Below are 24,994 nucleotides of genomic sequence, written 5' to 3' on the forward strand. Positions count from 1 at the left end.
AACCCCTCCGTTGATTCGTGGCCTGTCTGCCGGCCGCACCGAGGCCCTTTAACAAACTCCATTGCCTTTTATTGGCAATCCTGCTGCTGATGTCATCAAGCAGGGACGGGATCCAAACGACCCATCGGAGGAGACGGCCAGCCGCCCTCACAAATAAAACTCTACAGTTTATGATCATCTTCCTGAGCTGCTTCCATCTACAGGCAGGAATGAGAGGGAGAAGCTACCAGGCCTTCTAGAGAAACAATCGTGTTATTGGTGGTTGTTAAAAAAAAATAAACCCGCAGAGAGACGGAGAGTCGGCTTAATTAGTGCCTCAACATTTCCCTTATCTTGTTTATATTACTATGGGGCATTATCACACTGGAGACAAGCCGCGCTCCGACTGTTTTCACTTGTGTAGTGGAACTCGGTGTTCAGCACCTGTTGTGAAGAGAACAATTTGCTGCAAGCTACGACAAATACAGGTACATTTTGGCTGTTGATTTTCAGTTTGACTACCAACCAGCCTCTCTTTGCAAGTCACCAGGCATTGTTGGTATGTGGTTACATTGCACGGTAGCTGGATTCTCGCAATGTCGCAAGATCACGCAAGAATCACAGGTTCACATATCACACAAAAATCGATCTTGGACCGGACCAATCAGCGTCCTGTGAGGAGCTACTGGCAGCTACGAGTGTGGTGTAGGTGTGTGGGACGCGACACAGCGAGGCGATTGTTCATTCTAAACAACGATGGCGGCTCCTGAAGAGGTTAGCGTACATGCTGCAATAGCATCAGTTAAATAAGAACTAGAGAGTATTTCCTTATTGAAGTCTTTACTCGATGAAAAAGATGTGTCCGCTCTTCTCCCGACTGGCTTCGGCAAGAGTTTGATTGACAGATGGTTCATCCAATCACCTGCCAAGTATTTTTTTGAAAGTGCCTCCCCCTTTTCTAAACAGTATCCATTGACGGCTTCTCAGATGGTTCTGGGTAACAAACCGTCTGACGGGTCAGGTTAGGTAAGTGGTATTCTTTTCCAGAAACTAACTCTAACTAACAGAATAAACTAATTATTTGATTCTCTTTAGATGTATACAATGTTAGATGTTAGACACGAGTAAATATGAGTATAGCCATGTGTACCAAACATGAATAATAAGTTCTATGGCACAGAATAACTGTCAAATACCAAAATAATGGCATCAATTGTCAGTTAGAGTTAGTTTAATTAATCTTTGATCAGATAAATCTAAGATAAAAAACAACATTTTGTCCATTTTTGACTATATTATTTAGGAGAACTCCTTTTATGAATTCTTTTGTCGGATAGAAAAAAGGATTTTTGTAGAAAACGTGTTTATATTAGTCACTAGAGTATGGCATCAAAACACATTTAACATTTTGGTAATGGGAACTGGAAGTAAGCTATATGGTATTGGCTGAGGGATGTCGCGATTCGAAATTGAAAATCGCTAAAAATGAGCTCTAGATTTTGACCTTTGAAATCAAAAGCAGGATCGGCGATTCTCAGCGAAAAGGCGGGACTTCAAGCGAAGCGTTTCAGGCATTTCAGGAGCAGTGTTTCTGTGGAGGAGAGTATCTCCCTTTGGCGTGGACTTTATAACTTTGCAGACATTTTGCATGCAAAAAAATATATATAACACACTAAAGGAAAGGGGAAAAAATCACAAAAGCACAATAGGTCCTCTTTAAATAAAAAAACAACGACACCCTGCCCTTTACACAAATTGTGAGAAAACTGCGTACTTTTATATGAATAGAAAAAATGGGAAAAACAAAAGTGTGTCTCATTAGGACTTAAAGTAGAAGAATTTTTTTCAATCTCATGCGGCTCCAAATCTCATTCTGGTTGCAGTTTTTTAAGATGAATAATTCAAAAATGCCTCAACATCCGACATTCATCAAACAGGCTGTGGAGAGATTTGAGTAATTCCAGGAGCGCATCCTCATCTTGCATTCTTCATAGTGAATGAAAGTTATTCAACATTCCCATTGACATTCTGTCCTTTTCTACCGATGATGATGATGTTCCACTGTTACATTATCAACAAAACAAAGTGAAGTTGTGTCCTCCTCGACACATCTCCAAATCACTGCAGCAAAATAACCACAAGGCCCATCTATCCTGTTGATATCTTATTCACTGTAGCAAGAAGACAAGATTACAATATTAAAGGTAGTGGGGAGGACGAGCCCAGACAGTTCGTTGTCTGGCGTTCCCCAACTTGTGTCGATCATTCTCCCTCCAGCTCTGACAGCTTTAGTGTTCAGCCTTTTAAAATGCATTACAGCACACTTTAAAATCGATCTCTGAAGGATGTACTCTCTCAGTGAACACACACACACACACACACACACACGCACGCACGCACGCACGCACGCACGCACGCACACACGCACGCATGAAGATTTGGGAAACAACACAAGGTCACATGGCTGGGATGATATTATCAGCCAGTTTTAACTTATCACATGAGTGTATATGTTGGCTGATACCAGTAGGAAACTCCATGGTCTGAGAAGTGAAGCCTATGCAGAAGTGCCTTAAACTTGCATTCTTTCTAACAGCCAGCAGGGGGCGACTCCCCTGGTTGCAAAAAGAAGTCTGATTGTATAGAAGTCTATGAGAAAATGAGCCTACTTTTCTCTTGATTTATTACCTCAGTAAACATTGTAAACATGAGTTTATGGTCTCAATCGCTAGTTTCAAGTCTTCTTCAATACAACCTGATGTTCATTTAGTACATTATGGTCCCATTTAGAGTCAAATAGACCATAAAGCAGGGGATGCTTTAGGGCTTTAAACCAACATGGTGACAACCAAAAACCAACATGGTGACGTCCAAAAACCAACATGGTGACGTCCAAAAACCAACATGGTGACGTCCAAAAACCAAGATACCAACGGCCAAAAACCAAGATGCCAACGGCTAAAAACCAACATGGTGACATCCAACAGCCAAAAACCAACATGGTGACGTCCAAAAACCATGATGCCAACGGCCAAAAACCAACATGGTGACGTCCAAAAACCAAGATACCAACGGCCAAAAACCAAGATGCCAACGGCTAAAAACCAACATGGTGACATCCAACAGCCAAAAACCAACATGGTGACGTCCAAAAACCATGATGCCAACGGCCAAAAACCAACATGGTGACATCCAAAAACCAAGATGCCAACGGCCAAAAACCAACATGGTGACGTCCAAAAACCAAGATGCCAACGGCCAAAAGCCAACATGGTGACATCCAAAAACCAAGATACCAACGTCCAAAAACCAACATGGTGACGTCCAAAAACCAAGATGGCGAAGGCAAAAAAACAAGATTGCGTCGTCCAAAAACCAACATGTTGATGTCCAAAAACCAAGATGCCAACGGCCAAAAACCAACATGGCGAAGGCCAAAATGCCGAACTTTAGGCTTCAAAACGGTTAAAAGTTAAATTAAAAGTTAATTGTTACATTTTGGTCGTCTATAATGTCTTATTCAGCGTTCAGTTGTACTTCAACCCTCTCGTATTACTTCTGGTTGCAAAAAGTCAACTTGGCGACGTCCAAAACCCAAGATGACGACAGCTGAAAACCAAGATGGCGATGGCCATAAACCAAAGTGGTGATGTCCAAAAACCAAGATGGCTACGGTCAATAAACCAAGGCTGCATAACGGCAGTCCACAAACCAATGGGTGACGTCGCATTGACTATGTCCACTTCTTATATACAGTCTACGGCCGATACGAGGTAATCTGAAAACACCATTACATTGTTTAGTATTATTAATTAAACTGTAGTAGTAATAGTTATTTTTTTTTTTCACTTTGACATGCAAATTTAACGGATCTTTATCACAGATTCTTTTTGTTCTGTGTTTGTTAATTGAATATCAACCAGAATATAAAATATCATTTCCAGTATTTGTCTATAAATCCAGTATCCGTTGAGCTCTAATCTCTCTTCCTTCTTCTTCTCTGCTTCAGCCTGTTTCCACTTATCTCTCTTTTCCTTATTCGCCCATTAGCAGTGTCCTATCTCTTTTTCAACACTCTCCCCAGCCAGTTTCTCTTTTCCTATTAATCTTTTCTGCATTCTCTCTCTCTCTTTCAGGATTAGCAATGCCCCGAGGGCGCTCGCTTGTTTGTTTCGATGGGCCAAATTCCCAGACAGAAGATTTAGCGTGAGGAGGTTAGAGGGGGACGCAAGCTGGTTTTTGTGGCCCTCGTGGTGGAGAATGACGTTAACAGAGCCGGGGTGAGAGGTTTGACTACAACTGGGACCAGTCGTGCTAAAAAAAAATGCGTGCGATGGCCCCTGTAAGGAGCTTTTGGATGAAACCGTCTGCCAAATGACACATGGATGTTACGTTCCCAGGGAAAGGGAGAGCTGTAATCCGCCACTCAAACACGTCCTAAACTCAGCCAATGATCCAGTTATTACACATGAGGATATCATTGGTAAGCTGTGAGCAGCTGGGAGACTGGGATCGCTGTAAAGCAGAGAAAGCTCTGATAGATATGAGAGTCTAGACAGAAACACAAAGAACAGAGAGTGCACTAGTACAAAGTGTTCCATATAGAAAAACGACAAACACACGCACGCATCAACAAACACACACACACATACACATGCACACACACACACACAGGTAGCCGACTGTAAACGGCTCTGTATTCTGCTTTGAAAAGGTGAATGTAGATCTAGTTTCAGCACATGCTCAGATGTGTTTATACATAGACATTATGATCTGTTGACTCATTCCTGTCAGCAGTGTGTGGGTGTTCCTTCTATTCAATCTTGTATAATCAGATTGTGAGAGAGAGAGAGAGTGCTTTAACTCCTTCTGAAGAATTAATGTCATTGGTTTATTTTGCAAAACAAATTGTAACTACACAAATACTAATATACTCAAATATAATACTAATTTATACTATCCAATAAATACAGGTAATATCAATTATTCTAATCCAGTGTTTACGCTGGATTGCCCCGTCTTTGCCTGAATCTCGGGGTCTTTTTCACGAGTGAGGGTATAATGGCGCGGGAGATGGACAGGCGGTTTGGTGCATCGTCAGCAGTTATGAGGGCGTTGTACCGGACCGTTGTGGTGAAGAGGGAGTTGAGCCGGAAGGCAAAGCTCTCGATTTACCGGTCCATCTACGTTCCAACCGAGCTTTGGGTAGTGACCGAAACAATGAGATGGAGGATACAAAAAGCCAAAATGAGTTTCCTTCGTAGGGTGGCTGGGCTCAGCCTTAGAGATAGGGTGAGGAGCTCAGACATCGGGAGGGTGCTCGGAGTAGAGCCGTGCATTTCCTCTGTGGCGGTGCGCCGCAGCCGGCTCTAGGTCGGCCTGGAAAGGCCCGAAGTGAATTTGACTTGCGGCACCGGACGTGAGCTTTACAACACCCCTCATCCGGACCTCGACCATTCCCAGGGTCCGTGGATTTAGTGCTCGCTGAGTCCTCTCTCCCTGCTGGGAGGGATGGGGCTCCCGGTGCGACTGTCAACCAGGGCGGACTGTCCTCAGTGCACGGTCTGCAGCGATGTGTGTAGAACACAAACCAGCTGGCCGACAGTTTGCAGAGATGCATGCCCAAAAGAAAAAGAAACATTATGAAAGACTTGGATATCAACAGGTTTTTGGATATGCGCAAATATCTCAACGCTGACCTTTTCAAGAAGGTGGCTGAAGGAACGAAAGAGGGAGGCTGTGTTCGTCACCGGTTTCGTTAATCTGAATATGCACGGCAACACGTAACCAGGAATATTAATGGAGTATTCACTTTCATTAGCCATGTAAACAGCTTAGTAGGAATATTGTCTTTTTTTGGAAGAAGGACAAAAACAACAGAATACTTTGTGCATGTAAACGTAGTCAGTGTCGTCACTAACTTGGTCCCTCCTGACCGAAAAGTCTCCATAACAAATACACCATGTGAAAAGAACTAAATGACTTAATAAGATCAGCATTTTTCACACTGCAATGAAGAATCTGTTAATACTGTACATACAAAACATCATGCAGACGCACACCAGCAGACACACAGCGTCTCTGGTGTAAGCAGTGGGTCACTGTTGACATGTAATGGAGCCTCCTAAAGGGATTAAGGGGTAGACTGTGAAATGTGCTGAATGCGCCTGCTTGGTAAGAAGGCCCCCGAGGGCCAGCAGGAGAGACAGGATTAAGTCACCCGCTGTGTGTGTGTGTGTGTGTGTGTGTGCTTACTGTGTGTCATATCCATACTTTGTCATGCCACTTCTCCATCAGCTGATCCATTTGTTTAGCATCCAGCAGGGCCGCATCAAAGGCAGCAGACACAAAGACGAGCTGCCATCATCAAATTAGCTGCATGATCCCTGCATTTGTCGCCATCGCACCGTATCACACTGACTGCTGTCAAGCTCTGACAGATACTTTGCATTGATCATTAATGGAAATGGTGCACTTGTGGAGTCTTGAAGAGGAGATGACTGATGAGTTATTCTGCCTTCAGCGGCTCGTTGTTTTGCAGTGGAACTCCCACCTGATACTGCGTTAGTCCTCCAGACTATCCTTCCTTGAATGTTACCGTCTTTTTTCCCCCCCGAGGACGGCTGAAAATAGAACAAAGCTGAATCTTTTTCTGTGCGAGAAAACGGTAAGTAAAATAAAAATGTAGGACATCCACTAAAGTGAGAAGCTGCGATTGGATGTTATGATTTCGTGGTGTTAAGTTGAAGTTAAGTTGAACATTAATGTGGAGTTTTCTTATCGAGTCCTCTTGGGGGAATCAAGCAATTCTTGAGTTTTGCCGGAAGAGAAAAGAGAAGGGATTTTGATGTAAAAATATCCTGATAGGGATTTTTTTCTGACATATATTTGGGATATAACAAGAGATAAATGAACAATTAACACAGAGACACAGGATTAAAACTGGGAAAATGGATTTTTCATTCCACTGGGTCTTTAAAGCTGCTGTCTCATATAAAAAGACTTTGCATAAATTGTATTTATATTGTCAGTTCAGCTTTTTAATAACATCTCAATGGTAGGAAACATATGGCACTACTATAGACTGTATATAAGAAGTAGGGCTGCACGATTACGGCCAAAATGATAATCACGATCATTTTGATCAATATTGAGATCACGATTATTCAAGATTTTAGGGACAAAACATTTTTTATTGCAATTTTGCATTTAAAAAAACAGAGTGCTGCTTTCACATCCATGTTGTACGACGGAGTATTAGGGCCACATTGAGGGGAAGAAAAAAAATCTGAGATTTTGAGAGTAAAGTCATAATATTACGAGAAAAAAGTCGTAATTTAATGAGAATAAAGCCAGAAGTTTACGAGAAAAAAATAATTTCCTCCTCCACAAAAGAGGCAGTTTCCCCATCAGGTCTGTGTGGCTCTTTCTTCGGAATAAACACAGTTTCTTGCAAAAAAATTTTAAGGTCCTGATACTGATGATAATATGGTGCTGATGTGCCAAAAGATGAAGTATTTCATTATTTGTGAAACCTAAAATAAAGTATAACTTCACTAGATGCTCCACATTCCTCATTTTCACACTATTTACCCTCTAAAATAACACGTCAAATTACTACTTTATAATATTATGACTTTATTCTCATAATATTGCGACTATTTTTCTTGTAAACCTATGACTTTATTCTCATAATATTATGAGATTATTCTTGAAATTTCAGATATTTTTTTTCCTCAATGTGGCCCTTAAGCTCCGTCGTAATGTTGTGCTACTTTACAACTATCAAACATTCTGTGTTGAAGTTAAGTTTAACATTAGTGTCCAGTTTTTTGACACTCAATCAAGTAATTTTTGAACCACTAAAAAGTAGAACTGCATGAGTTCACTATTAATTTCCCTCTACATCGTTCTCATCTTTCCTTCATTAACTTAATTCTCTTTTTTCCTGTATTCAGTGCACGGCCCATTTCCCCACATCTTTCCTGTCATCTCCATTACTAAAATCTCTCACTCTTCTCTCTTTCTGTCCTCTTCCCTCTCTACATCCATTTCTGTCTCTTCTCCACACCCCTCTGACTTAATCTCATTTGGACCGTCTTTTAACCTCGTCGTCCTTCCAACTCTTCTCCCCGTGCGACTTTTGCAATGTGGTTGAATCAAACTATTACTTTTTAAGTGAGATAGATACGTCGTAATTTCCCCCCGGTTTTGAAAGGGCACGGTGAGCCATTTGTTTGCAGAGTGGAATTCATAAAGCTGTGATGAAATTCAAATTTCTCTCCCGGTTTGTTACGCCATCTTGGTTTTTTCCCTCGTTCCCTCGGTGCGTGCCTGCCTGCTGGCACAGCAGCAGCCAGTTACTGAGCATGTCATCACAGCCATATCTGCAGAGTGGGAGACGGACTCCCAGGGGAGGCAAGACGACTGTTGCTAGAAACAACTGGTGTGGCCTCCATATGTGCTGCTCTCTTACTGGCAAAAGTCCCAGTGAAATGGAAGTTAGAGCGTCTTTAAGCTTCCGTACTGTGACCTATATCCCACTGAAGCAGAATATTTGAGCGGTATATAGACACAAGAGGGATATAAATCAAGTCCTTTTGTAACCCATGTTACCGGCCTTAGATATAATATAATATAATTTATTGCTGACTCTTACTTCACCACAGAGACTGTGGTGAAGTAAGAGTCAGCAATAAATTATTATGATAAAAGTCATATTATCCATACAGGAGATAAATTAGGAGTTGATTAAAAAGACTAAAATCTAGTGTATTAATAAATAAGTAAGTTTAAAAAAAAAAAAGATGTAGATCTTTAATCTTAATGTGTTTAGTTTACAACATTTGTAAAGATTCAGGTGACATTGAAGTTGATAGTGCTGAAATAGGTGAGTTCACATGATATACGCATGATACAGGGCTGCTATACCTCAGCAGCCAATCAGAACCCTGCGTACTGCGTCACTTAACTCACTCTGCATTTTCCAATTGTTTCTCTTCTGCGAAAACAGGAGCAGAGCCAGACGCATGTTGAATTACTCGAAGGATCACGCGGTGAATTTCGCTGGAAAAGTGGATATTTTATTTTTTTGATGAAGAAACAAGAGTGCGGTGGAGAAAGTCCTCTTTTTTTTTGGCAGTACGTCGATCTAAAACAAGCTATTGTGCAGTGTATCGGCAGGAAAAACGTGAGTCTTGGCATACTTTAAAGCTGCTATGTTTGCTAGAAATTAGCTGCATAAATTCGAGTAAGATGTTGTTTTGTGAGGTTAGATATTTAAAACGCTATCTACTCTGCTCCCCTTGTCAACTGTCTCTGCAAAGTGGACAGAAACCTGGAGTTTGTGAGCCGTGCTCCATCACAAGTTGGAGTGTCTGTGCCTAATATTGATCTTTTCTGGTGAGTGAATTTTATTGGTGAATTAGTTTGACCTGTTTTGAACTGTAAAATGGTTAAGAAAAATTCTAATTTTAGTTAATTGGTTCTGTGTTATTTTTGTTCATTCTGTACGCAAAGCAATGCACTGTAAATTGACCCTCCCGCCCTTCGGTAGCGTGACATGTAGGCGAGATTCAGCATTGGCATCATCGCCTATTTCTCGCTTAAAATGCTTTCAGAAGTAGATTTTGGTGGATCGTTTAGACGGAATAAAGAAAGAAAGTTTACGAGCAGGCCGCCACGTTGTTTCCTGTTTGAAACGGCGAGCAGAAAAACCAGGGACCAATCAGGTGCATTTCATGATAGGGTACGTCACCGCTTGAACCTGGACCTGGTGGACATGTACCGCTGGATTTAACATTATAGGCATGACCTATGACTATTTGTGTAACAATTTAGCCACAAGTTCACAGACAGATCCTACACGCTCCAGACATATCTATGTATATCATGTCTATGTTCAAATCTAATGAATAAGGAGAGTCTTATTTGTTTACATTTTGACTTCACAAACCCACCAGATCCAGAAAGGCTCAAGTTACCGTTAGGACGCAGTGATCATTTCATAATCATTCTACATCTTTTTTGACTTTCCTCGGAGAAACTCTCGGCACATTCACCTTCTCACAAGTTTGCACGATTTGTGTTGCATCTCTAAAAGATTTAGCTAATTCACAGAGATGGCAGTGCTAGCCTACCCCCCCTCTTCCCTTTTATCCATGTGTGTGTCTCTGAACTTCCTGCTGGGCAGCGGCGTAGTGGCAGTCAGTCAGAGGAAGTGCGATGCCCTGAATCTGTTTGACAGGTTCAGCGTTTCGACAAAAAATGAGAGGGAATCAAAATGCTCCCCGGTGAGATCAAACAGACCGCCTAGTGTATATATACTGCAGTCTGCAGTCATATCAATCCACGGACAACAGACAGCTAAGCTCCGAATCACAGCGCAGACAGACAGGAAGGAAAGTAAAGTGTGGGGGGTAAATGAAAGACATACAGGGACAGAACCGAGAGGATGAAGGGAGCAAGACTGACAAGAATCTGAAGGAGAGAAAGATACAGGATGTCTTCAGAGAGAGGCGTCAAATCACGGTTCCTGATGGCAGACACAAATGTGTGTAAACAGACTTGTTATTTTCTTAATAACAACACTTATAACGTACTTATTGTTTCACTATTTGTCTCTCTCTCCACCTCTATCTCTGGCTTCCTTTCCTCTTTGTTTCGCCTCCATCTCTTGCAGTCCACAAACTTTTTCCCCTTCGTCTCTGCTTCCCACTTCTTTCCGTGCTCTCCTCACTCCTTGGCCCCTGAAGTCCGTCCTTCTGTTCTACTGTCTCCCTCTTATTTCCTCTCTGGTTATCCTTCACCCATCACCATCATTATCTCTGTCTCCCCCCTCCTCTTCATTTGCTGCTCCATTTCTGTCATTCTCCTATCTCTTTATCTCCCTCCCTCCCTCCATCCGTCCACAGGGTGGTTGTGCTGTAGCGTTTACGCCTGCAGCTTTTCTTTTAGATGCTCTCATCTCATTATCCTACATTACAGGGCTCGGATTGCTCCCCTGACCTTCTCCCTTCTCTGCACAATCTGCTGCTCCTCGCTCACATCATCCCTGTGGTTACAGTCCTTCTCCTTATATTTGTTTGAAGGAATCAAGGAGAAACAGTCCTACACAGTTTCCTTTCCCCCTCCCTGCGTTAGCCAGAAAAAGACAACTTTAAACCAGGGGTAGGCAAACGTGGGACCACATGGAGAAAAATGTCCTTTGTACACTTGAATCTGCAGTTATTTTATAAGTGATGCTGGGCCTTGGATTGAAGAATCCCTGTCAGGTCAGTATAAGTCATTTAGTGCATATTTGAAATACAGGACGTGTCGGTCAGTCTGCATTAGTCTACTTTATATATTTGTACTTTGAGAGCAAAATGAAGAGGCTAGATCTATGAAGAACTATGTGCTCTAGTAAACAATTTAATCAAACACATTGGATATGAATGATGATGAAATGGCAAAAAAGTCACACACAAAAAGCGTGGTAAACAAGGCAGGGATGCCGACATCGCCACAGACCGTGACGCCCTGAGAACAGTCCGCCTCGGTTGACAGTAGCGCTGGGAGCAGGGGGCCCCATCACTCCCCGCAGGGAGAGAGGAAGCAGCGAGCACTAAAGCTTGGTTTATGGTCGCCTTAGTGAAGCCGGTGTGAGGTGCATGCACCAGAAAATTACGTCATCACGGCTTCCGCCTGGTGTGCAAACTAAGGCTCTGCAAGGTGTTGTGGTGCTCTGTCGTGCACCTCTGAATTTTTGTAACTACTGGCGGACATGTGCACGCTGCGCCTTTCATTTCAACATGGACGCCTTCGAGGGAAGACTGGCCGAGCATCTCTACAACTGTTCACTGAGAGACCACAGGGACAGTCACATGACATTAAACACTGGGGGAAGAAGAGGCTTTCTGCTGCAGGCTAAGAAAGAATCGTTTTATAAAAGCTAAAAAAAAAAGAGTGGCGACCCGAGGGGAAGCACCGAGAGACAGAAAGTCATTTAGACTTGGAGGTAAGCGACGGTAATAATTACAGTACACAAATGCAATGTTTGGCGGTACGTCGGTATTTACTACTGTTGTCAGACAGCCTACTTTCATTTCCGGTACCACTCGTTGACTTCTTGCTTATCCACAGAATATTTAGTTTGTACGCCTCTTGGCGTTTTCGGAGCATATTGGAACGAAACAACCCGCTGAGCATAAATGCCTCTGTGCATGCTTGTAGTGCGCACGCCATCTACGGAGGACCTTGTTCAGGAGCCACTTCCTATATGAGATCAAAATGATATTCATCTTCTTATCCGACTGTTGGAAAGAGCGTAAACAAGCATATGTCCTAAAATATTGGAGTGCTAGTTCCATTCACTAAATTGGGTATGACATTAGTGAAATATCGCCTGCAGCAACGGGTGCCAAATGAGGCATAAATGGCGAGAGGGAGACGTCTGTACCTGTTTCTGTAACACCAGAGTGACACATGTACAGTACTCTTACTATAATCCACTTAATTGACACTGGTGTCCAGCAGAGCTGCCTATAAACAGGACACTCTGCTGCAGCTTACAGTCCTCTGAGCTTTGCCATCATATCTGTTGTAACAACCAGAGAATAGTGTGTGTCAGGCTGGAAGGACAAACATCAACAGGATGTGGATATAATGTGACTACAGCTGCTACGTTTCTGTGTTTTATAAAGAAAGGGAAGGTAAACACACCAGTGTGCTAATGAGCTGCAGGTATTGGCAGAACAATCTCAAGAAGAGAAAAAGACGCCAAAATAGCTGCGAGAAGAAAAAGCGGACACAACATTTGTGTTTGATTAAAGGAGTTCTCTTTCCGTTTGAGCTGTTTTTTCTTTCTTTCTTGTGTCTTAGTTTTTCTACCTGACTTTGTAGATTCATCTGTCGTTACCCTCGAGCTCTACTTCCTGCTGCTCTGGATGTAAATGGAGGGATAACTAGCTCCCCAAAACTGATTAAAGACACAAAAACATCAACACTTCCTTCAAACATAGTCCTGGAAAAAAGTCAAAAGTTACAACCATGAACTTTAAGGAAACGTGCATCGACTCATTGACATTAGGTTTGTGACAGAGCGAGATGTAAACATCAATGAGCTAGCAGTATCGAGTATAGATGCACGCTTCCTTCTGCGCGGTGATACGGTTGGTGGGTGTAGTTCGGTAGAAAGAAAATAGTTTATACATGAAACTGCTCACAACCAGGTCTGTGGATTCTTCTTGAGTAACTGGGTCATGATTTCAGGAAAGAGACGTTGCTGTTGAGTTTTTTAAATGCATTTATAAGCCATCTAGTTCCATCATAATGTAGAGAAGGCAGACATTACTACGGCCGATAACTCCAACAATCAGCAAAGGAAAGGTTGCTACTTTAGGATGTGCTAATTCTTTAAATCTGTTGTGCTTTACAGTGCGACGTTAATACAGAGAAAAGTGGAGTGTGAGTCACACAGAAAATATCTTCTACAAACATTAAAATATGTAGCTTTACTGTCTACATAGATATACAGCAGTATTTGTCTAACAACGACCAAGGACTCGCTTTAGGAAAAGCCTGATCCCAGCAGCCAGAGCTAGCTTAAACAACAGGCGAGTGAATAGACTGTGTGTACTGTTGTCTGTCATGTTGTTACCGTTGTGCTGTTGTATGCATTATCGTCGTGGAGAGGAATTTACCCTCGGAGACAATGAAGTCTAAAGTCTAAACCAGCTCAAGCTCAACTCTTGCCTAGAGCGTCCGCTGATTAGCAGAGAAACAACACCTACAATTGGCCAGTTCACTTCAGAGTGTGAAAGAAGAAGCAAATAACAATACCAAATAATAAAAAAGAGCAATGTGGGGTAGTGAGTAAAGTGAAGAGATCATCAAAGAGAGGAGAAACAGTGGAGTAAAAGACCAGAGGACATGAGATACAAACAAAGTGTAGAGGAAGGAAAAGGACAAGGAGGTATAGAGTTCTCAGGGCGGCGAGATGAGAAGCTCCAAACTAGACTAGTAAGAGAGGAAGAGAGACATTTACTGGTGTAAAGATTAAAGGAGGTAAAGCATTAAAGGGATGGGATGCACTGGAGAGATAAGAGAAGTAAAACGACGAGGAAAGACAAAGAAAACAGATGAAAGCAGGACGTAAAAGAAAAGGTTGATGTGGGGATACGGCCAAAGTTTTCTATCTCGATATAAGTCATTTCATATATTGATAAGGATATATATCACAATATAGCATGTTTTCTGGTAATTCAATAAATAAATAGTCTAAATGAAATAACCACATGGTAACGCCTATTTCGGTATACTCCTTTGTGAATTAAATACTTGACAAATTAAGTATTTTCTCATTTAATTAAGAACTTTAGTGCAAAATGAACATAAACAGTTTATTGTGAAATTACAGAGAAAAATAAATACATATTTCCATCTTTAGACTAAATTTGAGTATGTGCTTGTTATCAATTTAGATGACATAACTGTGTATCACGATATGTCGATATATGATTATATCACGATACAATTCCATTGAAAGATGATAAATTATCATATTGAATTATAGCCTATAGCCCTACGTACGTGGGGAGGAGATTTTTAGAAAGGAGGAGGACACAAACTTAATGCAGCAAGAAAGAAAAATGTGTTGAGGAATGTGAGAAAGAGAAGGAGCAAAGAAACCAAGTTAGGAACATAGGCAAAAAGTCTAAAAAGCCTCAGAGGTAAAAGAGAAGAAAGAGGGAGTAGAGAGAAGAGAGAGGATGACTAAAAACGAGGAAAGCAAAGAGAGGAAATGGGGGAACGACAAGGAGGAAAGAAGAACAGACGGAGGAGAGAATGAGGAGAAAGATTAAAAACAAAGAAAGAAAAGGGCGAGATGCAAGATAATAAGCACGGATGAGAGGAAAGGAAGGAGGCGAGGATAAGATGAACTAATCAGGAAGGAGGAGGAGGAGGAGAATAACAACAAAGAGAAATAGCAGCATGGAGATGAGCTGATCGGTGCAGACAGGTGGCCGGAGAGCAGAACACAAGACAAAGTGTGAAAAGAGAGGAGAAGGTGGCGGCGAGGACACGAGAGAAAGAGGTAGAAACAGAAGGAGAGACTAAAAAGAACAAAGCTGGGGACAGACAGAGGAGTAAACACAATCCATCACTGCTGCTCCGCTTCCTCCACTCTCTCCTAGACCAACACCTCCTCCTCCTCCTCCTCCTCCTCTTCCTCCTGAATGCTGATCTAAAGACTCTGAATTAACATTCTTCTTTATGTTTATCTGTTGTTCTTCCTCTCTCATTGTCCTCCTGTTGTTTGTCCTTTATTCTGTTGCTTTAATGAGAAGATTGTTGCCTTGGAACTCTTTTATCGTTTCCATTGTTTTGCCGTTTTACAGACAGCTTTTCTTACTCGCATTCTTGAAACTCATTTGCTGCAGCAGCACAGCCTTCATTTCACTTTGAAATCTTCAGTTAATTAAGAGCTGGCTTTTGTTATTCAACTCTGTACCGCTGCTGGGAAATGTGATTAAAATGACCTAAACTGGTCTTACGTTCACAGCATCCGGTTCACTTCAATATTACAGATTTTAGCAATTCAAACTTTTTAAAAATTGACACTCCTTGATAATTTACAATGAACTAAAAAGTGACAGACGTTAATTCCAACACAACAATTTCTTGCATTTTGTCTGGGAGCCTGGAGCTAGTATCGGGTCCTCTGTGGTCCTCTCAGGTCTAGTCTCATATCGCACAGACCCACCACAAGTCAGACTCCACCTGAAGCTGTGGTGGACATGAGACATGGAGGACAAGCTTTGTTTTTATGCATGTTATGTGGTACATCAGCTCTCCATCGCTGCATCGGAGTACATTTACATGCACAATAACACCCCTGTTATTATCAAGTTTGGGAGAATACTAGAGACCCCTCTTATGCCAGGATCAGACTACACGAACCTAGCCCGATTTTGAATGGCTGATGAATTCCCATCATCTTGGCCGATTATGAACGAGAATCGGTCGTCTTTACCCGTGTAGTTTGACATGCTAAACGACCTGTTATGCAGCGTCCGGGACGCCCCACGACACCCCGAGGAAAATGTCTAGCCTGTTAGAATTTTTGTGTCTCGACACGCCTAGTGTGACATCTCTCTCTTCTTTCTTTTCTTTTTGCAACACGAGACCGCCAGCATCACACACACAACGCTTCTGTCGCCATTGCTTCTCCCGCCTCCCCGATGACGTCTGAACTTGCGCATGATCGTGAAACACGACGTGCCATGATTGGTCGTGGTCATACGTGTAGCCTTGCCAGTCACCCGACCAAAGACACTGCAAGAGTTTATGGCGCTGTGATCGTTAGATCTGACATGTTGACCATCGTCAAATACAAAGATATTGTGTAATCTGATCCCGGCATTAGTCGATTAGTCGACTAATCAAGATTTCTTTAATCAATCAGTCGGTTTTTATGCTTTTTTTTCATGCTGAATTACTTATTTCCAAGAATCTTATGAGCACATCTCTGCTAAACACCAGATTTAAAGGTGTGCTTTCGTGTGAGAAACTTAGTTTTACAGATTGTGCTGGAAAAATGCAAACATGCTGCACATTCCTAAGGTCAAGACAGGTGACACTCATTGCCCTTAAAGCCTATTTGTGTTTCGGTGTTGCATACTTAGTCAACGAACTTGTCGCGCCTATTTGAGGACAAGAAACCCTAAATGGACAGACGTGTCAGTCAGACAGACAATGTGAGATATACGACTGTGAGCATGAACGCAAGGGTATAAATGTCGAGAAACGGAGAGACTCAGGGCTCTCAGCCCTGAACATTTATGTTGATGGTTGTTTGCCCACTTGCAAGTGTTTATTAAACCTTTAAAAGACTCTCTCTTGATTTTTGAGTCCTTATTTACAGAAATTCTCTAACAGACCTGACGGATTAAATCAAATAATAGTTGACAAAAATCTTATGACTGTTAGTCGTAGTCATTTCTTTGGTGGAGGACAGCCCTGGAGAATACCATAAACAGTTTAACAATCTACAGTACGCTGCACTAGTGTGCATGTCTATGTACTCACTGAAGTTAATAATAAATGTGGATGAGAAGACAAACAGCAGAGATATTTTGTCTTTTTACAGAAGCAGGTGAAGATAACTCAATTCAATAAAGATATGAAAGCTACAGCTGTGGTTTAATGATCTAACAGTTTGGGCTCAGGGTAGCACGAGAAGTAACACATACAGTATATAAAGTAGCTCCATTAGTCTCTCTATCCATGTGTTTTTATCCTTTCCTTTTACTCTGCCTCCCATCTATCTTTACATCTGTAACTCTCGATCGTTCTTCTGGTTTTTCAGTCTTCTTGAGCGACGCATTTTTACACTGAACGAGGCGCTGAACGTCTATTCTGCACTGAGCGCTGCATGCTGGTGTTTTCTTCTGGTTGCCAAGAGTTAAAAAAATGTTCAACTTTGGGTGCAACGTGCTTCGATCTTCCCTTCATCCAGAGAAAATACTCTACTTTGAACCGACATTTTGATATTTCGTATCATAGCAACCAGACGCAACCAAAGCGCCTCAGCTGAAAAAAAAAAAATCGCTGCGCCTCGTTGCCCTTCTGTGTTCTGCATTTAACAATAAACGAGTATTTAATTAGTATTAAAACTGTCATCTTTGTCATTTAAAAAGCAAGATTATACCTAATAATAGCCTAACAATAAAGCTTATTTATATAGCACTAAAATCAGGATAAATTAAGTTGCGTTAATACCGCATATTGAGCTGTTGAGCCAATCACTACCACCGCAGGGGGAATTCCTTCACCGTGACAGCCCTAATTCAACCCTGCTCCTTCTCTTGTTTTGTCTACTCACCACTCTCTCCCTCCTCTCTCTCTCTCTCTCTCTCTAAAACACAGCTTCATCCCTAACGACATGCTAAGACCCAGCTGGGAAAGATGCTGATAAGCTCTGCAGGGAGTGAGCTTCATATTCACACACTTACACACAACTTCCCCCGGGGAGCTGCTCAGTAACAACCATTTATTCTGCTGCTGCTGGTTGACTGGAGCAGTTGAGGGGTTAAGTGCCTTGCTCAAGGACATGAGAGTCCAACGAGAGTGAAGAATGAGTCTCACTCCCTTTTCTCCTCTCCTCGCCCATTCATCATCCTCATCCTCCACTCCCATCTCTTTATCTGTTAGCATCACCTTCACACACCCTCCGCTCATCCTCACCGTCCAGGTCACAAGTTGTTCCTCCTCCGGTTCCCTCCATCACTGTCCCTCCTCTGAGCCCTGCAATGCTCCATCTCCCTCCTTTCCTTCACCTCCCACTGCTTCTATTATCGCTCCAGTGAGCAGTGATGAATGACTGAGTTTGAGTTTTGTTTTTGGGGGGATAAGGTGGAATTGAACGAGGGAAGTGGAGGGAAAGAGTGGAGATAGACCTCTTTTCTGTTAGGAAACATGATGACGTATTTAGTTAACACTGGCTAGCAAGTTTTGTTGTTATATTTGGATACCTATAGTTAACTATCCTTCAGTAAAAGTCAGTCAAAAAGAGAGTCGTACAACATCGGAGAAGCGTTTCAGAGATGGAGAGAAAGGGTTGCTAATAGTTTAGCCTTCTGCTAGTACGACTGCAGTTACATTACATTTTCTCTCTATCTCTGAAACGTTTCGCCGATATTGTAGCTCGCTAGAGCCTCGAATCGCATTTTGTCATCTCAAATATCTGTGATATCTGGATTCTGGTACCCAACAACACAGCAAGATGACATTTTAGATGTGTAACTTCAGCCCACTGCTAGTGTTGGTTAGCCTCCAGTGTTTCCTTTGTTTTGCCTCCAGCTAACACTGTCAGTGTGTTCCAATCCACGTACTTCCAGAAGTACACTTCAGCGTAGTGCACTGTGTACTCACTTGAGTAGTGCGTAAATTTCAACAGGGTAGGGTCGTCTCAAATCGAATACTCTGCGGCGCACTGACCGGAAATGACGATCGCAACATTTGACCGCGGCTCGCTACCCGCCAAAATATCTTCTGAAGAGTGGAAATTACGTTTCCAACGTCGTCGCCTGCACCTACGATGTGTCCTCCTGTTGGCTGAAAATGCACCGGTTTGTTTATGTACTGTCTTGTTTTATTCTGTTATCTACGTTTGTTTGAATAGTGGTCGTGGCTCCGCCTCTTCCGCTACGTAGCCAAGATGGCGACAGTTGAGTGTGGAAAGTGTCCAGCGTTCCACACTCAACGATTTGACCGTTTTGAGTACAACATCCAGGTACTTTGAGTGCACTGCATTTTGCCGTACTTCCCAGTGTGAACGCACTTATGCACTCAAAGTAGTAAGTGTAAGTACAGAAGTACGCGGATTGGAACACACTCTGTGACCTCATGATGATGTTGACACAAAGAGGGTCTATAGGAGTGACTTTAAGTTTTACTCGTACGGTTATTCAGAGTGATTTAAAATCTCTGTTTGAAAAACCCACAACGTTTGCATCACTCAGTGTGGTCGGGGCAAAGTTTAATGGGTGTTAATGGGTAACGTTAGGGGCGTTAGTATTCGTGGGAGGAAGCCAAACCTGTGGGTGATTAGATCAGCTTTTACAGATTTTTATTGCTTTTACCAGCTGACAGATGACTAATTAGTTCTCTGCTTTGTTATATGTGGACATTTATTACGCTGCTTCTGATATTCAAATGATAAAAAACAACACTGCAGCTGTTGTGAGAATGAAGGAGACTGTCCACTGAAATCAAAACTGTAAATAAATGAATTATGTTTATTTGTTCTCTTCAGGAAAACCCAGTGTCTCCAGAGCCTCCATTGAACTCTGTGCCAAACCTATATCATTATTTATTCCTCACTTAATTAATCAAGACGAACACTTTCACTTTGATTGTCAGAATATTCTTGTTTCCTAGGAAACGCTGTTCAAGTCTGCAATTTCTAATTAGCTTTTTTATTTAATAAATCATGACTGGCAAGAAAATACCTGCTATTAAATATTCTGCTTCACTAGTGTGAAATTAAGCTGCAAAACGACTAATGAGCTCTTTTCAATACCGAGACAAACTGTTGTCTCAGCGTCAAATACAGTTTTGAAGCAGGTCGGCATTCATTTAAAAGGTGAGGAACACCTGCAAAAAAGTAGCTGTAAATGATGTAAAATGATAATTTGTAGATATTTTTTGTTTTTATAAAACACTTGTCAATAAACCTTACGTACTAATATGATAAATACGTATATTATTCACACCCCTGCTCAGTTTTTCCACCAAAATTTGGTGCACTATGGGGCATTTTTAACAGCTGTGGCACCCAGAACTAAGAAACAAGATAGGAAATGGATCAGGCTTTAGAGACCAGATACCAAAAATCAGTAAATGTGATTTCAGGCAGTATTTTAAATGATATCTCTGTTGGTACTATAGAATTATACTGGAGAGCAGAGTGGATGTGGGCGTTGCACTGAACACATATTTGATGTATTTGCTCTCATTACAGAGGGAGCACTGCTTGGCTGTGCATGAAAGCTGGAGTGGATGGGACGGACACAGAAAAAAGGAAAATACATTCAACTTCCATCAGCTCCTTAAACCAAGAGCCAAAATCTGCCTGCTGGACTTAAAGGGAACAGACGACAGGATGGAGAGGAGAGGATGGACGCAAAGCCTCCTTGCTTCTCTTACAGGTGATAAAAACACACATAGAGGCGAGTACTTACTTCCTGTCCAGAGAGGTAGTAGGCGGCCAGCAGTCCTCCTATGAAGCGAATGTTGACCTCAAACACAGACACCTCGGCATTCTGGGAAAACAAGAGAGCACAGAGAAGAAGGAAAAACATCAGATAGGATAAAACAAACAATTTCTTTAAAGCGTTATTTATCTTTTTATGTGGACATCTGTTGGTTTTATCTCTGAAGAAAAGAGCGAGGGGTTTTCTAAGCTGCTTAGGTGTTTCTGTACCATCAGCACAGATTGTGTTTTGTTTCATCTTGTTTCCTACAGCAGTGGTTCTCAACATTTTTTGTGTCAACAACCCCTAAGTTCATACGAATTAGATCACAGACTCCCATTTGCAACCCGTTCTCACTCCCAACTCGTCAAATACCTCTGTTTGTTAAGTGCCACTCGGCGTCGGAAACCGGCGCACGGAGGCACCTTTTAGTAACAGTTTGTGACGAACCAGGCTTTCAACTAACTCCAGTGTAAACCCACCCACGGCGTTATTCGACGGTCGGAGTATTAATAGCGTGAGAGTCCGCTAAACACAAGACTTTCATCCAGGAGACCAGGAGGAGACTATCAAAAAACAGGCTATCCCAAAGAAAGAAGCCAAATCAAAGGTAGTCACACACCTTTACAGCTTATAATTTATATAACAACTCACACTGTATCCCCATCAAATTAATAAAGCAGTTCATATCAGGAAAAGGCATTAAATAACCTATGACTCTCTTTAGCTACAACAGTCGGCAAACAACAGCGTTTGTGTTTTATAGCAGAACAACACAGAAAAATCAATGCCATCTTATAAAATGAACATTGATTTTCAGGGAGAAGTTCAGAGGAGCAATTTCACTCAGTGCTATATATTATAAGATGGTTAAGTTGTGTAAATGTCTGACTCACTGAGCTACAGCGGTGCCATCAAATAAGACGACACTACGGCAGACAGCAACACACGGCAACACGGCTTTCTGACCGGATACACGCTAGTAGCACGCTCTCCATCACCGTGCAGCTGTTTAATGCTTTGAAACTCCATAATGGAAGTGAATTTGTATTCCTAAACAAATCCTGGATGAGACGGTGACATTTGAAAGCAAGAATGTCACTGGTGTTGATCAACAATTAATGTGGAATTGCAGTTCTCTCAACTTCAGATGCAGTTTTGAACCAGGACATTATTCATTTAAAGCCGAGGCCTGCAAAAAGTAACTGTAAATTATGTAAAATGATAATTTGCAGATTTTTTTCTTTCATTTTTATAAAACCCTCCAACACTGTTACTGATGTTTTCTCTTCAATATACCTTACCTACAAATATGAGAAATGTTTCAACCAAAATAAGCACATATATGCAGGTTTTTTAAACACGGGACAACCCTTTAAAAATAGGCAATAGACTTCTTTTCCCATTGTCAATAGACGAGTATGCCTTCCTGTGTGTCACATTCAATATCACAAATGCGCTGGAAAACAGCGTTAGTATACGGTGAAAATGTCACGGTGGTTACTTCTTTTTTATATTTGTTACCAGACCAGAGTTGGTGATTGTTGGAACAGTGGAAAGACTAACATGATGAGTTTTGTTTTTGGTTTCTATCGAGTTTGAATGAAGTGTGTTTTACGACGATCAGCGAGGTAAAATTACTGTTTCTGTAAATGGAGTCTGGTGGCTTTGAGGAGCGCATATAAACGGCTGTTTCTTTTCACATTTAACTTGGTGAAATAAGAGTTTATTTTGACCAAACCAGAGTTGGTGATTGTTGAAACAGTGGAAAGACTAACAAAGACGGTTTTGATGAGTTATATTTTGTTCCCAGTGTTTGAACGAAGTGTGTTTTACGACGATCAGCGAGATAAAATGAGAGTTGTCTGACAAGAGTCTGGTGGTTTTGAGTAGAGCAAATTAATTGTATGTTTTGGATGTTAATAAATTATAAAAATTGTCCAAATCCCTGTTGATTTTATTTCTACATTTAGTCATATTTTCATCACTGCCCATCGGAGCTGGAGCAGATAAATACCATGACTACTGCAGAGTTATTTGTCCTGCTGATTGTTACTGTTTAAATGACTGTTTTTGACAAAAATGTGTGAGAACCTTAAAAGTTCTTCTTCTTCTTTGCTCCTAAAAACTTTAAACTAAAGCCAGGCATTTACTAGAAGTCAAGTATGTGTGGATAAACACTGCACACAAGGTCTTTGCATATTTCTTCCACTAATGAAGCCCACAGTTGTCACCCTGGTTATTATGTTGTAGCTCGGGGTGCTGCGACGGAGGGGAGAGAAAGTCTGCTGGTGTTCACCCCAATTTTCTTGTTTGCAAACCACGGCTTAATTGGGGCTAAATCGCAACAAAAACTTATATTTTTCCACTCAAACGGATAATCACCCCACTGCTAGTCTTCTTATGGAGTAGTCAGCTTTCCCAGAAACCACCATAAGCGTTCTCTAAAGACAACTTTACTATCACAGTAAGATAATTAACATAAATTGAGTGCATTTGTCTGTGATGTGATTGACAACCCTGATGCAGATCACACCTTGCAGCCCGGTGCATTCAAATGCTGAGAGCTACTTGCAAATGACAATGTGACCTTGCTCTGATTATTTTCACACAATAAAATGAAAACACACCAGAGAGGAGGACTTTACCTGCACATCTCTCTAAAGGTCAGTCTGTATGACCTCGATTTACAGTAAATGCACTCCAGAGAGGATAAAGAGCGAGAGAGAGGGGTGGATGAGGAGAACAGGAACACTGTTTGAATTTTAACACGTTGAACTGTCTACTACTGTAGGTTGCACAAAAACAATGTTGATTGCAGCTTACACACTGATTTGTGCTCTCTTATGTTCCCGGAGGAGGTAACTGTATAGTCTTTAGTCAGGAGCAGGTGTCCACAGACAACATCCACGCTCAACCGTAACACCCTCCAGTTTCGGGTCAGCGGTGGCGGCGGCCAAGTTACTGCCCCATTTGCCCTCAACGTCCAGCTACCCTCCACTAACCTACACTTAATCCATCCCAGAGGATCCATTGTCTTCCTTGCCCTTTGTGCCAGTGTCTAGAGCTAATTTCCACCAGCATACCAGATTTGATCTAAAATATTTAATCGCTATATCTGTTCAAAATGTACTTTAAAGGGAGATTTGTCAAGTATTTAATACTCTTATCAACATGGGAGTGGACAAATATGCTGCTTTATGCAAATGTAGGTATATATTTATTACTGTAAATCAATTAACAACACAAAACAATGACAGATATTGTCCAGAAACCCTCACAGGTACTGCATTTAGCATAAAACAATATGCTCAAATCATAACATGGCAAACTGCAGCCCAACAGGCAACAACAGCTGTCAGTGTGTCAGTGTGCTGACTTGACTATGACTTGCCCCAAACTGCATGTGATTATCATAAAGTGGGCATGTCTGTAAAGGGGAGACTCGTGGGTACCCATAGAACCCATTTACATGCACACATCTGGAGGTCAGACGTCAAGGGACCCCTTTGAAAATGGCTATGACCGTTTTTCCTTGCCAAAATTAAGCGCAAGTTTGGAGTGTTGTTTAACCTCCTTCGCGACAAGCTGGTAGCTATGATGATTCATTATTTATGAAACCAAATTTAGCCACTCTTAACCCTTATTTATACGTTTTTTAAACCTAACAGTGCATTAACACCATTTCAACTAAAAAAAATATATATTTTTTTACTTAAAACATTCCTCCTGGCTCTGACATTGTCTGTATTAATGATTCCTTTGTTTGTATGTGCACTATATTTGCGATAAAGAATTGATTAAAAAAAGAAATCCCTAAAAATGCATTGTAATTCCAGGTCTAAAGGGGGTCAGAGAGGATTAATCTATCTGCATCTTTACACACTGGTTTCACTCGAGTGTCAGCAAAAGACAGCGTAAAAGGGCGTACGAGCACCTTCAATCGACCTTGAGTTATAATGGTTTTGCACACTGTCAGAATGTGTGATAATGTAACCCGTGTCACTAGCAGCTGGGTCCTCTCTCAGATCCCATGTGAGCAGTTGTGCTGGCAGGGAGAGCGTGTCGTCTGTATATCGACTGGAAGAGGAACGAGGTGAAGAATGGCTGTCGTCTCCACGGCTCCACCTACGTTATTTTCTTCTTGAGTAGATCCCACTTTGTCCAAAACCCCCTGAGAGCGAATCTCAACCGCTCGGGCTTCTTTGTTCCCTCCTCTGTTTTTACCATCTGTCTTTTATCTGCATACTTAATGCATTTGCTATACAGCCAAAACT

At 41.7% G+C, this 24,994-nt stretch overlaps 1 protein-coding gene across 1 annotated transcript in view; it reads right to left on the bottom strand.

Moving 5' to 3' along the window:
- The window catches only part of man1a2 (mannosidase, alpha, class 1A, member 2), a 162,435-nt gene that overhangs the window by 36,239 nt on the left and 101,202 nt on the right, over positions 1 to 24,994 (bottom strand). Inside the window, exon 6 of the mRNA XM_037789840.1 lies at positions 20,706 to 20,786. Within this exon, the coding sequence (XP_037645768.1) occupies positions 20,706 to 20,786 (81 nt within the window). The remainder of the gene's footprint in view (positions 1 to 20,705; positions 20,787 to 24,994) is intronic.

This window comes from Sebastes umbrosus, chromosome 13 (genome assembly GCF_015220745.1).
Source record: "Sebastes umbrosus isolate fSebUmb1 chromosome 13, fSebUmb1.pri, whole genome shotgun sequence".
NCBI lineage: Eukaryota > Metazoa > Chordata > Actinopteri > Perciformes > Sebastidae > Sebastes > Sebastes umbrosus.